At 38.2% G+C, this 14,517-nt stretch overlaps 1 protein-coding gene across 1 annotated transcript in view; it reads left to right on the top strand.

Moving 5' to 3' along the window:
- MAP3K5 (mitogen-activated protein kinase kinase kinase 5) overlaps positions 1-14,517 on the top strand; it is a 233,126-nt gene that overhangs the window by 77,765 nt on the left and 140,844 nt on the right. The window contains exons 3-6 of the mRNA XM_049788000.1: positions 7,265-7,288; positions 10,494-10,687; positions 12,261-12,429; positions 13,781-13,887. Of these exons, the coding sequence (XP_049643957.1) occupies positions 7,265-7,288; positions 10,494-10,687; positions 12,261-12,429; positions 13,781-13,887 (494 nt within the window). The remainder of the gene's footprint in view (positions 1-7,264; positions 7,289-10,493; positions 10,688-12,260; positions 12,430-13,780; positions 13,888-14,517) is intronic.

Raw genomic sequence — 14,517 nt, 5'->3', positions numbered from 1 at the left:
GAAAGGCCCCCCAAAAAACTATTTCTGGGAGCTACTCAAGCCGAAAGGCCAAAAAAGGCAGTGAGTAAAAACCAGCAATCAGGGACTCTAGGCAGAGTGCTGGCTCCTTTGTCTGTGGAGGAATCTGCCTTGCTGTGAGATTGCCTACTGGGAGAAGCTGAAGGGACCTGTTGGTTTTGTATGTTTCTCTTTTTTGATCTATGAAGCTCTCCTCAGAGGGCTAGGAAGGGCGTCCAAGAAAACTGTCTCCTGAGGCCTCAAAAGAGCACAGCTGCTCCACTTCGCTTTGCAGCCATGCACTCTTTCTAATTAATGAAACCCACCACAACACACAGAAAAAAAATCACACTACAAGCATGACAATGGGGAGGAACCTCGCAGGCAAGACGTGAAGGACCTATTCAAAGAAAACTATAAAATTCTGCTCCAAGAAATAAGAGGACACATGGAAATGGAAACACTTTCCTTGATATCAGACCTGATAACATAAGGCAGGGGTGGCGAACAAGTTCGACACAAAGAGCCAAAATTTTAAATCGTGAGAGTCAGCCACACCACGCAGTGACCTGCCAAAACAGACAAACACTCACACAAAAGCATATAATTTTAACAATAATATATTAAACACATATTGCATTTTGCCATTTTGAGTGAGGGTCAAAATCCTGCAGTGATGGTGAGGGTGTGCTGCGTCCTCCACACTAAGAACTAACAGCAAGATGTGACACAACATGTGACACACGAGTCGTCGTCGTCGTCCCCCCCCCCCCAGCTCACTGGCCCATGCAGTTGTTTCTGAAGGATAGGAGAAGGGATGGCGCAGCCTGGGGGCGGGACTATGCACTCGGAGATCTCTCCTCAGAGGTCCCTTAAGGATAATGTTGGCTGTGGGCTTTTTATAAAAAGCTGTAACTATCTTGAGGAAGGATCCTTCCAACTCTATTTTGGTGAGTGTTTTTAGTATGAAAGGGTGCTGGATTTTGTCAAATGCCTTCTCTGCTTCGATTGATATGAGCATGTGTTTTTTGTCTTTTTCTTGTTGATGTGGTATAGGATGTTGATTGATCTGCATATGTTGAACCATCCTTGCTTCCCTGCAATGAAACCCACTTGGTATGATTATAATCTTTTTGATGTATTGTTGGATTCGGTTTGCTAACATTTTGTTGAGGATTTTTTCATCTATGCTCATTAGTGAGATTGGTCTGTTGTTTTCTTTATTGGTGTGGTTTTTGCCATCTTTGCGAATGAGAGTGATGTTTATCTTGTGGAAGGAGTTAGGAAGGATTCCTGTATTTTTAATATTTTGGAAGAGCCTGAGGATCAGTGGTTGTAATTCTTCTCGGAATATTTGATAGAATTCACCTGTAAAACCATCTGGACCTGGACTTTTGTTCTTGGGGAGATTCTTTATCACTGTCTCAATTTCCTTAGCTGTGATTGGACTGTTTAGGCTTTCTATGTCTTCCTTATTGAGTCTCAGGGGGTGATATTTTTCCAGAAATCTGTCGGATTCTTCAGGGTTCTCTAACCTGACTGAGTATAGTTGTTCATAATACTCCCTCATGATTTGTTGGATTTCTTGGGGTTCTGTTGTAATCTCTCCCCTTTCATTTGTGATCCTACTTATTTGGGTGTTTTTCCTTTTATTTTTTCTTTGCTGTGTCTTGCCAGTGGTTTGTCTATCTTGTTTATTCTTTCAAAAAATCAACTCCTGGTCTCATTGATTTTTTGTATTGTTTTCTTTGTTTCTATATTGTTTATGTTTCTATGTTCTGGTTTTTATTATTTCTCTTTGTTTAACTGCTATTTTTCCAGATCCTTCAGGTGCCCTTGTAAAGTGTTAATTTTGTCATTTTCCTCTTTCCTGACATAGGCCTGTATTGCTATGAGTTTCCCCCTAATTACTGCTTTTGCTGTATCCCATAGATTTTGACAATTTGTTTCTTCATTGTCATTCGTCTCAAGGAATCTTTTATTTCTTCCTTGATTTCCTCTTTGATTCAACTGCTGTTGAGTCGCATGTTGTTTAATCTCCAGATTTTGGATTTTCTTCCTAGTTTCTTTTTACAGTCAGTCTTGATCTTTATTGCATAATGATCTGATGGGGTGATTCTAACAATTCTTATGTTTCTAACTTTGTGTAAGTTAGATTTATATCCTAAGGCATGGTCTATTCTAAAGAAGGTTCATGTGGACTTGAGAAGAATGTATATTCTGCTTTCTTGGGTGGAGAGCCCTGTATAGGTCCATTGGTCCTATTTCCTCTTAATTTCTCATTTAGGGCTCTCATGTCTTTGCTAGTTTACTGCCTGGTAGATCTATCTAGTGGGGATAGTGGAGTATTGAAATCTCCTCCTACTATTACATTTTCTTCCATGTATTTCTCTAGATATGTGAGCAAATTCCTTATATATTTTGCTGGCTCTACGGTAGGTGCATAAATATTGATCAGAGTTAGTACTTCTCAATCCAATGTTCCCCTGATCAGTAAGTAGTGACCTTCTTGGTCTCTGAGCACTTTTTTGAGCTTGACTGTAGTTTGGTCTGATATAAGGATGGCTGTCCCAGATTTTTTTTGCTTTCCGTTGGCTTGAATAATTGATTTCTGTCCTTTTATTCTAGGCCTGTTTTTGTTTTCTGATCCAACCCTCTACTCTGTGTCTTTTAATGGGGGAGTTTAACCCATTGACATTTAAGGAGATTATTGACAGAGAGTTTTTATATTGAATAGAGTGGTTGTTGTTACAATTGGGGTTTGGATTGTGTGATACATCTTTGAGTATTTTATTTAGGGTTGGTTTGGTCAGTGCAAATAGTGTGAGTTCCTTTTTGTCTAAAAATGTTTTTAGTTCTCCCTCCCATATGACTGAGAGTTTTGCTGGGTTGTGGACTCTAGGTTGTTAAGTTTCTTTCATTCAGTAGTTTAAATATGTCACTCCACTGTCTTCTTGCTTGAATTGTTTTGAATGGGAGGTCTGGTTTGATTGCTATATTTTTTTTCTTTGTACTTAAAGGTTTTTTTCTCTCTTATTGCTTTAAAGAATTCAGCTTTCTCTTTGCTTTTTGCCAGTTGGATTACTATATGCCGTGGTGTTGGTCTGTTAGGGTCCATTTTATTAGGAACTCTTTTTGCCTCCTGGATTTGTATAGGTGTCTCTTTCCAGAGGGTGGGAAAATTCTCTGTTCTTAATTCCCTAACTACTTGTTCTCCTTTTCCCTTTTCCTCCCCTTCTGGATTCCTACAATTCGTAGGTTATTTCTTTTATCTTTGTTCATTAGGTACCTAACTTTTTCTTACAATGTTTTTTCTCTTGCTTTTTTATTGACTTCTTTGTCATTAATGTTTTGTAGTTTTTATTCAAGTTTCTCTATGCGTTCTTCTAATTGTGTAATTCTGCTATTCTGGCTTGTCAACATGTTTTTTTATTTTCCCTGGTTCCAATTGTATGGATTCTTTCATCTTCTTTAAAAGTTCTTCTTTGAATTGTTCATCTGTAGATTTCTTAATCTTCTTGATTTCCTCTGCTAGGGAGTTCATTGCTGCCTTAAGGTTCTCATCTATTGGGTTTGTGTGTTTTGGTGGGCTTGGAAATTTAATAGGAATTCTCTCCATTTCCTTAGCTGCTCGTGTCTTCCTTGAGTTAGGTATATTTGTTAGTGTTTGGTGGCTTTCAATGTTGAATGTTTAGGTTATTTAATAAAGAGGCCTGCTATCCTAATTGTATTAGAGGTGTTTGAAGGTATATTCAATTTAGAGTTTATTTTTCCTCTCCAGGTGGCTTGTCTAAATTTGTTATAGATATTTCAAGCTGGTTCAGCGTTTTGCTATTCTATTTTGTGGGCTTTGAATTATCTGAGAAAGTTGGGTGTTAGGTCTGAGCTGGCTAGACCTATATGTTATATTAGACTATTTTCATGCAAATGCATGAGTCATTCTGTGGGAAGGGGTGGGGTTTTTCCTACCTGCCTGGATGTCCCTGCAACTGGCTAAGGTTGTCCTCACTGTTTGTGGGTTCCTCAGGAAGGGGCAGGGTTTTTCCTACTGGCCTGGATGTCCCAGCAGCCAGCCCGCGGGTTCTGTGGGAAGGGGTGGAGTTTTTCCTACCTGCCTTGATGTCCCTGCAACCGTTTTGCCAGTTTTGCCAGTTTTGCTTTATATATATATATATATATATATATATATATATATATATCTTATGGAGAGGTGGATTTGTTTGTTATTTTTGTTGTTGTTGTTGTTGCTTGTTTTTTGCTTTTTGGGCCATATTCTGTGATGCTCAGGGGTTACACCTGGCTATGTGCTCAGAAATCGCTCCTGGCTTGGGGGACCTTACGGGACTCCAGGGATTGAACTGTGTTCTGTCCTCGGTCATTCGCATGCAAGGCAAACACCCTACCACTGCACCACCTCTCTGGCCGCTTGTTTGGTTTTTAAACAGGCACCATGCTCAGCAAGTGCTGGGTAGAAGTAAGCAAGGCAGTATCAGGAATTGAATTTATGCTCATAAATGTGCAAAATATGTACACTATCATTTGATTGACTCCCTGTCGCCCCAGATGGTGGTTAATGATGAAAAACTAAGTATAGAATTTTTTCAGAAGAATAGATAAGGCAATCAAGACCATCTTTATATAGAAGAGGTTTGTTGTGTTATGTAGAGGGTATTCTGCAGAAGAAACTAAAGAGAAGAATGCTAATACATAGAGGACTGAAGAATATTTGTATAAAAAGAGAGAAGTATCTCAAAGAGTATTATTTGCTGCTCTGGAGAAATGCTCCACTGTCTTGGGGAGTTTTCATATTGCTGTATAAAATGCTTCTCATTTTCTTTTTAGTTGAATTGTATTGCATAGTATGGAGGTACCACTATATTTTAGTCATTCAGTTTCCTATTGGTAGCAATTTATGTCGTAAGCAACCTTTTCTATTATAAGTGTTAATGCCTGTTGATACTACTTCCTGTAAACAGCTCAGTTATAAAAACTTTACTAAGGGCCAAAGCATTATTACAGCAGGTATGGCATTTTCCTTGCATGCAGTCGACCTGCGTTCCATATATATGCCCCAGAACCCTGCCAGGAGTGATCCCTGAGCACGGAGCCAGGAATAAACCTGAACACAAAACAAAACAGAAACAAACACTTTGATAAATCCACAGAACAAAGAATCTTTATTTTGGCATTCATAGTTTTATTTAGTAAGGACTCATAATATTACTGGTATGAGCCAAAATGAACTTTCTGCTTTAAGGACTAGCTTCAATATTATTTTTAAATACCTCTTTAATTCTCATCTGTCCTCCTTCAGCTAGCCTGTTTTCTTTTGTCCCCAATTATTATATTGCTTTCAACATGGATTTTTTTTTTAAGAGTCTCATGCTCTACTGACTGAGCTAAACAAGCAGCTCCAGGATTTTTTCTATTTTTAGGCCTAGATCCTCACTCCACACTTTGTCTTTCCAAGTTATGTCTGCTTGGGGGCCAAGCAGTAGCACTAGAGGTAAGGTGCCTACCTTGCCTGCGCTAGCCTTGGACGGACCGCGCTTCGATCCCCCAGTGTTCCAATGGTCCCTCAAGCCAGGAGCGACTTCTGAGCGCATAGCCAGGAGTAACCCCTGAGCATCACCAGGTGTGGCAAAAACAAAAACAAAAACAAAACAAAACAAAAAAAACCAAAAAAACCAAAACGAAGTTGTGTCTGCTCATACTTCATTTTGACTTTTCTCTTTTCCTAAATTTTGTTTTGAGGCCACACCTGACTCCACAAAGATTACCTCTGACTCTGTGCTCATAAATCACTCCTGTAGGCTCAGAGAACGGTCTGGGATGCCAGGGATTGAACCCGAGCAGCCACATGCAAGGCAAAATGCCTACCTGCTGTATGATCATTCTGGCCCCAACTTCTTTGATTATTAGTAACATTCTTCTCTTTGAAATACCTCTCCTTCTGAAACATGATGTAGTTTTGTGTTCCCCTTCTGAAACTTGATGTGAATCCAGGCTTATGGTGTTTATTTTTAAAATTATTTTAAATTATTTAAATTATTAAAAAAATTAAATTAAATTATTTTAAATTATTTAAAAATGGGGCTATGTCCTTTTCCCCAGCAAGATTACTGATTGCCATTTTATGGGTCTCAAATGCTCCAGCACAGTTTCGGATCTAGAGCTTTTTGTTTCCTTATCCTTTAATATTCAGCAACTTACATGCCCTTCTTGGTTCCTCTTTTATTGATATTGGTTCTGAAATGAATGATGACTGATGATAGGGCTTTGTGTTGCCTCTTTGCTCCTTTTGGCTCATCGGATCTACCTCATCTTCTTTGGGAGACTACCCTTGAGGTTTCACGAATACCTGGTATATTTTGTTTCCATGTCAACCCACTGTGCCATTTATCTGTTTAAATCATGATTTCCTGATGTAATTTATTTATTTATATGCCACAAACGTTTCTAGTTGATCTATTTAGGTATCTAGGCATATTGATGTTTAGGATTAATAATAATGAATTAGCTTAATAGAGAAATTTTTATGTACTAGATACCATAGCTACTTTTATGATCTTACACCTCATAACCTAGAAAACAGAGACACAGTCTATAAGGTATTATTTACATTCCCCTTGCTGAATAATTTGTGTACATGTTTATGATTATTTATTGTAAGTTGTCCATATTATCTCTGTGTAGGTGTGTCCCTGCTTCTGAGTAGCTAGTACTCTATTCCAGCTTGCTAAGAGGCTGCATGGTCCTTGGTTCCCAATTAGGTTATGAGTGAGTTTGTACAATCAGGTTTCGTCTAACAAGGATATGTAGAGAAAGTATACTGAATAGCAGTTTGGTTGTGTGCCATAGACTATTCTTACACAAACCTCGATGGTTCATCCTGTTACACAGCTAGACTGTAGGGTCACTGTGCACATGTTATCTTGTCATTTACTGGAAAGAAAATTCATTTTAACTTTCCCCAAAAAGGTTGTAACTGAAAGATGACTCTTGACATATACATTGTGTAAATGATTATTTGGTTTTGGGATTTTACTTGTTATGTTGTTTTTATTTTATTGTATCACTAAAAAGATTTAATCATTTTGGGATCTCCTATATCGTCCATCAAATTGTAAATTTCTTAGATACAGGAACTTACTCTGTTCTCCTTGAAGTTTCTAATTACTACTAAAATTGTTGCTATAAACTTTTCTACTTTTCAGTTTAACTGTATATTAACTTAATCTTTGCTTTTTTCTCTTTTTTTCCCCAGGAAATCATTTGTCAGAAGAACACTGTGAGTATTTTACTTAACACTTCTAAAAACGTTTAGGTCTTTTTCTAAAATAACAATTAATTTGATATTTTTTATCTCCACAAACTGTAGTTTCTATTTGTTATTCCTCTTAAAATTTATGAAAAATCAAAATATAGTTATTATTTAATTATCTTTATGATGAACATTGATAGTAATAGAAGACAACAATACCTGTTATTTTTATATATAGTTATATTTTGGAAACAGAGCCCATAGGTTTAGCCAATTTCATGCGATTATAAGTGGCATTAAATTGTCACATGTTGTGTTAAATAATTAGCGATGGAGCTGGATGGAGGTGGATGGATGGAGGGATTTTTTCCCTGCCATCCCAGGCCATGTGGCTTCGCAATCCCCATTCAGCTGGCGGGTCCCAGGTTTAGGTGAACGGCGGAATCAGACTCATCCAGAGACAGGCATCAGGAAGTATCAGCTTTATTCATCCCTATCCACCACATGTGTGGTCTATATCATAACCTTTTATGCATTAGCCATTCTTAGCTAGCCCTGCATCTTAACTCCTGTCAGCCATCTTCCCTTTGACCTCCATGGTGGCCAAAGACCAAAAAGGACCAAAGGGCCTAATCCCCTGGGTCAAAGGCCTTATATAACCTTTCAAGACCACTCCCCAGAATGGGAGGGTCTCAGGTAGGTACACCTAAATCCAGGGTGGAGGTACAGTCACATACATATGTGTTGGTTTAGGCATATATACTTGACATAAACATAGACTGATAGAAGTTCTGAAATATGTATTTCTGCATTCAAAATTACACTTATAAGCATGCTTGTAATCTTGTTTTCCTTGAGCTGGAGGCATAGTACAGAGAGTAGATGGCTTGCCTTGCACGCTGACAACCTAAGGTTATGGTTCCCTGATCATCACCTGGAATGATACCTGAGTGTAGAACAAGGAGTAACTCCTGAGTACCATATGTAAAACAAACAAAATCCTTACCTTTTAGAAAAATTAAAAGTTAAAATGTGATTAAATTTAAAATGCTAAAATTTGGAAAGGATATTATACAGGGCTGGAGAGATAGCACAGGATAGAAGATGCTTTCCTTTCACATGGCCAATATTGGTTAGATCCCTGAACCAGATATGGGCCCACACTGCTGTCAAACAAACAAACAAACAAATCAGAACCAAAGTAAATTTATTCAGTGTTATTATGCCAGTGATTGTATTCTTCATTTGAGAAAGTAAGATTTTCTTTTTTGGTTTGTTTTTTTGGTTTTGGGGCCACACTCAGCAGTATTCAGGGATTACTCCTGGCTCTGTGCTCAGAAATCACTTCTGGCAGGCATGGGGGATATATGGAATGCAGGGAATCGAACCCAGGTTAGTTCCAGGTCAGTTGCATGCAAGGCAAACACCCTACTACTGTGTTATAAAAGCGAATACTTATCTAAGGCATGAGTATTTGGTTCTTTTGATTTTGTTTTGTTGTTGTTGTTTTGGTATTTGGGCTACATCCAGCAGTGCTAAGGATAACTCTTGGCTCTGAATTACTCCTGTCAATACTCAGGACACTTACGATGCCGGAGATTGAACCCATGTAGGCTGCATACAAGGCAAACATTTTACATGCTGTTTTATTGCTCTGGCCCCTATTTTGTGTTTGGTTTTTGGTTTTTGGGTCACACCTGGCGTTGCTCAGGGGTTATTCCTGGCTGTCTGCTCAGAAATAGCTCCTGGCAGGCACGGGGGACCATATGGGACACCGGGATTCGAACCACCCACCTTAGGTTCTGGATCGGCTGCTTGCAAGGCAAACACCACTGTGGGAACTGTGGATGAATCTTTTTGCCATGAATCCACATGTTTGTGTCATTCATTGCCACTTCCTGCCTAATTTTATCATTTTTTCTTTTTTACTCCATCCTATTTTCTGTCTAGAACATTATATCACACTTTATTTGTTTTCTATCCTGTTTTGATAACCTACTGTGTATCACTGAAAAGCTTTGCTTTTACTGACACTCCTGTGTTCTCCCTTCTGGGCACCCATAGAAGGTCAATGTACTTAGGTTATAATGAGGGAGGAATGACACAGACAATAGAGAGTGAGGTAGGACTATGTAGTTTACAGTGATATTTTATCCTTATTCTAATAGTAAAATAGGGTCTTAAAATAGATGAGGGAAAATAGCCTATATCCCTTGTTAAAAGATAACTTTATGAGGGCTGTAGCAATAGCATATCAGTTAGGGTGTTTGTCTTGCACACAGGCAACCTGGGTATGATCCCTGGCATCTCAGAGTCTCCCCGAGCCTGCCAGAGTGATTTCTGAGCATAGCCCGGAGTAATCCTAGAGTGCTACAATGTGAGGTCCTTAAACAAAACAAACAAAAAGATCACTTTATGGGTCAGGGATTTGATTAGCCATATAGAACTTGCTGTGCTTATATGAGTCTCTGGGTTTGGACCCTGGGATTGCAGAAACAGGATAGGGAAAGACCATTGTCAGCATTAGATTCTGGAATGTTTGGTAAGTTGGGGAGCAGGAAGGTAGTTAAAAGATAATTTTACTGGCTCAGACCCAATCTGAAAGGATTGCAAGAAGATAAAAGGAAAAGAGCCATTATGAGAAGTATTTGAGATGAAAAATAGGACTTGGATATAATATGGTAGTCGAAGAATCAAGGCCAACTCTGGGTCTCTCATTTTAGTAGATCGGACACAGGTGAGATCTTTGAGCTAGAATAGGTTGGAAGTAAGATATATATTTTCACATTTCTCAAAGCATTGCCTATCACGTGGGCATCCCTTAAATTTTTATTTTTATTTTCACAGATATATGCTATGCCTCCCACCACATTTTAATTACCCTGAACATCAAAAGGCCATGCTTTCAGCTATAAATTTTTCCAACAGCATGTATCATAGTGCTTAAGATGGTTGTATAAATTTATTTAGTGGATTGGTAAAAAAAAAAAAAAATAGTGCCATACTATCTTTTTCACTACCTTTATAGCCCAATTATTCAAAGAAAACAATGAAAAGATTTGGAGGAAATCTCTATTTTCATAGGTCGTAAATAAATGATCAGGCTTTTCTATTTCTCTTCGACATTGCTGATTTTTTTTGAAAGGAATCACTGAAGCAAAAATTTTATTTGTGTTTTTGTGTGGAACCTGCAAGCTGGCTTTCGACCTGCTGGTGCCTTTTCCCCCTACAGATGTGCACTGGGAACTACACATTCGTTCCTTACATGGTGACACCACACAGCAAGGTATACTGTTGTGACAGCAGCTTCATGAAAGGCTTGACAGAGCTTATGCAGCCCAACTTTGAACTTCTGCTGGGACCTATATGCTTACCTCTTGTGGATCGTTTCATTCAGCTTTTGAAGGTGGCACAAGCAAGTTCCAGGTAAAGTTGAATATTGCCATTTGGTGATGAAAACAAAGTATTATTGTTTCATTTATTTGCACTTTTCATCTGAAGTTTCAATGAACAGGAGAGGGCGGATAGGAACTTACATTCTCTAAGTGGAGCAAATGGGTGCTTCATCGTCCAGAAGTTGCATTTTATTTACAAGAGAACAACTTGATGTCAGGAAGAGAAAAAAGACTGTTTTGTTCTCTTACTGATAGAGCTAAAAATAGAGTGAAAGGAATAAGATATATGATAATTAAGGTCTTAGAGCAGGGATCTCAAACTCGTGGCCCTCCATACAACATTTTGTGGCCCTGCCCTAGAGGAATCTTTTTTTGTTTTGTTTTGTTTTAATTGTTTGGGTCACACCCCCCAATGTTCAAGGCTTACTACTGACTTTGCACTCAAAGATCACCCGACTTTGCCTCCTGTGGCCCCCAGGTAAATTGAATTTGAGACCCCTGGCTTAGAGCCTGGAAAACACTATTTGAAGATTAACACTAAAGTTATTCAGAGATACTAATAAGGTTTTATACACTAAATATATTCAGAGTAAGTGCAGAAATTTTTGGTGTATAGGTAAGAATTTTGAAAAAAATTGCTCACATTATTCTGAAGAGGAGTCATGCATCTTAAGAAATGATGATGCTGAATCAGAAAGAAATTTGCTATAGGTACCATACAGATCCCACTTAAAAATAGTAAAATGAAGTTTTGACATATCAGGGGGATATCTGAGGTTCTTATAAAGTGTATTAACTTGGAATAGCTACACCTTTAATTGATTCTGAAATAAGGAAGAGTTTGAAAAGTCCAGGACTCAGGGGCCAGAGAGATAGCACAGCGGTAGGGCATTTGCCTTGTATGCGGCTGATGCAGGATGGAGCTGAGCTCAATTTCCAGCATCCCATACTGTCCCCCGAGCCTGCCAGGGCGATTTCTGAGCACAGAGCCAGAAGTCACCCGTGAGTGCTGCTGGGTGTGGCCCAAAAGCCAAAAAAAATAGTACCAGACTCAAAAAAATGCCTTCTTTTTTTACTTTTTTTGCCACACTCAGCAGTGCTTCGGGATTATTGCTGGTTCTGTGCTTAGGAGTCACTTTAGGTGGGCTTGGAGAATCAAATGGGATACTAGGGATTGAATTCAGGTCAGTCATGTGCGAGACAAGTGCCTTTACCAACTATACTATCCTTCTAGCCACCCAAAATTTCTTTTTTTTTTTTTTTTTTGGCTTTTGGTTTTTGGGCCACACCCGGCGGTGCTCAGGAGTTACTCCTGGCTGTCTGCTCAGAAATAGCTCCTGGCAGGCACGGAGGACCATATGGGACACCGGGATTCGAACCAACCACCTTTGGTCCTGAATCGGCTGCTTGCAAGGCAAATGCCGCTGTGCTATCTCTCCGGGCCCCACCCAAAATTTCTTAATACTGCTAAATACATGATGATCATTCTACTCACATTTATAAATGGACAATTATTAATTCTGGTAGACATTCTTTATAAATGTATGGCTTTTATTGAAATGCTTTCTAATATTAACTTTTTAAAATATCTGTTTTCCCACCAGCCAGTATTTCCAAGAATCTATACTCAGTGATATTAGGAAAGCTCGTAATTTATACACTGGCAAAGAATTGGCAGCTGAACTGGCAAGAATTCGGCAACGAGTAGATAATATTGAAGCCTTAACATCAGATATTGTCATAAATCTATTACTTTCATACAGAGATATACAGGTGAGAAGATGCTTAAGTAAAAATCTTGGACAGATATTATGTTGGAGGAATAAGGGGATATTTATGCCAGATTCAGTTTTTTACTAAGTTATTCATGTTACTGCAAATTTTATTTGATTTTGCTAGGCTTTCCATTCTGATGTTTCTATGAAGAATTAACCATCAATAATTGTGAAAGATGTGTATTGTAAAGTCTACAGAATACTAAAAATCTGTGCAGATAGCTAAATTCACATACTCTGTTTTGTTCTCTTTGCCTCAGGCACATCTGTCAGTCAATACGTGAAATCTTTGTTTTGACAAATATAAGAAATATTTAGTGCTTTCAAGACTTCTTTCTCCTTGAAATGGATAAAGGTAGATCAGCCTAATGAGATATAAAAAAAAAAAACCAGATAGATTTATCATAAAACTGACATTTAGCGACTAAAGAGATAGTGTAAGGTTTTGTAAGGTTTTGATAGTAAGGTTTTGCTCTGCATGCAAATGACCCAGGTTCAATCCCAGGTATTCAATAAGATCCTCCAAGCCACCAAGAATAATTCCTGAAGACACAGCTTGGAGTAAGTCCTGCTAACAGCCAGGTGTAACCCCAAAACAAAAAACAACAATAAAACCTGACCTTTAAAATATGTAAAATATGCAATACAAAACATACTACCATCACCTATTTTATTAACATATTAACAGGGGTGATTTCTGAGTACAAAGCCAGGAGTAATCCCTGAGTACTGCTGGGTGTGGCCCAACAATCAATCAATCAAATAAAGTTAAAAAAATAAAAAGAAATGTGATACTTAGGTTCCCAAGACTAGGTTACTTACTCATATAGAAGTGAAAATAGTTGGGGCTGCAGAGATAGCATGAAGGTAGGGCATTTGCCTTGCATGCAGCAGGACCTTAGTTTGAATCCCAGCATCTCATATGGTTTCCCAGGCCTGCCAGGAGCGATTTCTGAGCGCAGAGCCAGGAGTGACCCCTGAGTGCTGCTGGGTGTGACCCCCCCCCCAAAAAAAAAAGTGAAAATAGTTGTATTGCTTAGAAGTTCGATCATTTGTTCCATATTCTTGATAATTCTCCTGAAAGTACATTACCTCCCCAGAAGATGTATCCATGGAGGAAACCAGAAAGTATATTTTAGTGTTTTTAAACTATATAGTCAACCCCCCTATAAGAAAAACAAGTAATAGTTTCTCCTTGGTTCTTGTATCTAGGTTTAGTAGTGTTTTTATGGATTCTACTTCTTTTTAATGTTCTGAAGATTCTGGTAGCTGGTTTTCAAAAGGCATTTCATTGTCAGAACTTTGAACTTAATTGTTGAATTCTGTGTTATTCTCCTCTCTCCTAAAAGGACTATGATTCTATTGTAAATCTGGTCGAGACTTTGGAAAAGCTGCCAACCTTTGATTTGGCCTCCCATCACCATGTGAAGTTTCATTATGCATTTGCACTGAATAGGTAAGAAGAAAAATTTCTCTCCACAGTGTGCCAAAATATTCTCTTGCAACCTGTTTCTTTCTAGCCATGTTTTTGCTAAGCATTGCAGCCATTCTCTGTTAAATTATTAGAGAAACATCTATCTTGAACACATCAATTGTAAGAATTATGGAGTCTCTATTTTTATTCTTAGTAGAGAAATGTATCTTTAAATTCTTAAAATTATTTATTAAAGTTTATATTTGCCTTTTTACATAATTTCATAAATTACATGACTATGATATGATTAATTTTTTTCACATAAAAATTAAAGATAGTACAGAAGGTAGGGCGCTTGCTGCTGTCCTAGGTTCAATCCCTGACATCCTATATGGTCCTCTGAGCACTGCCAGGTTTCCTTAGTAGAGAGCCAGGAATAACCCCAAGTATATTTGAATATGACCACAAAACAAAAAAAATATTAAAAACAATAAGGGTAGTTATGTATAAAGTAGATAAGTGTATTCTTTACCAGGAAATTTTTTCATTGAAACTTCCTCTAAATATAACTTTAGTCAAAACACTGTGGCCACGTTTAGATCTGTAAATCTGCTAGAACCATTAGGACACTGCTGCTTCCAGTTCTTCTCTAAGCATTTCAGTCACATGGAT

Source organism: Suncus etruscus, chromosome 15, assembly GCF_024139225.1.
Source record: "Suncus etruscus isolate mSunEtr1 chromosome 15, mSunEtr1.pri.cur, whole genome shotgun sequence".
Lineage (NCBI taxonomy): Eukaryota > Metazoa > Chordata > Mammalia > Eulipotyphla > Soricidae > Suncus > Suncus etruscus.
This window is presented reverse-complemented; position numbering and strand designations above follow the sequence as displayed.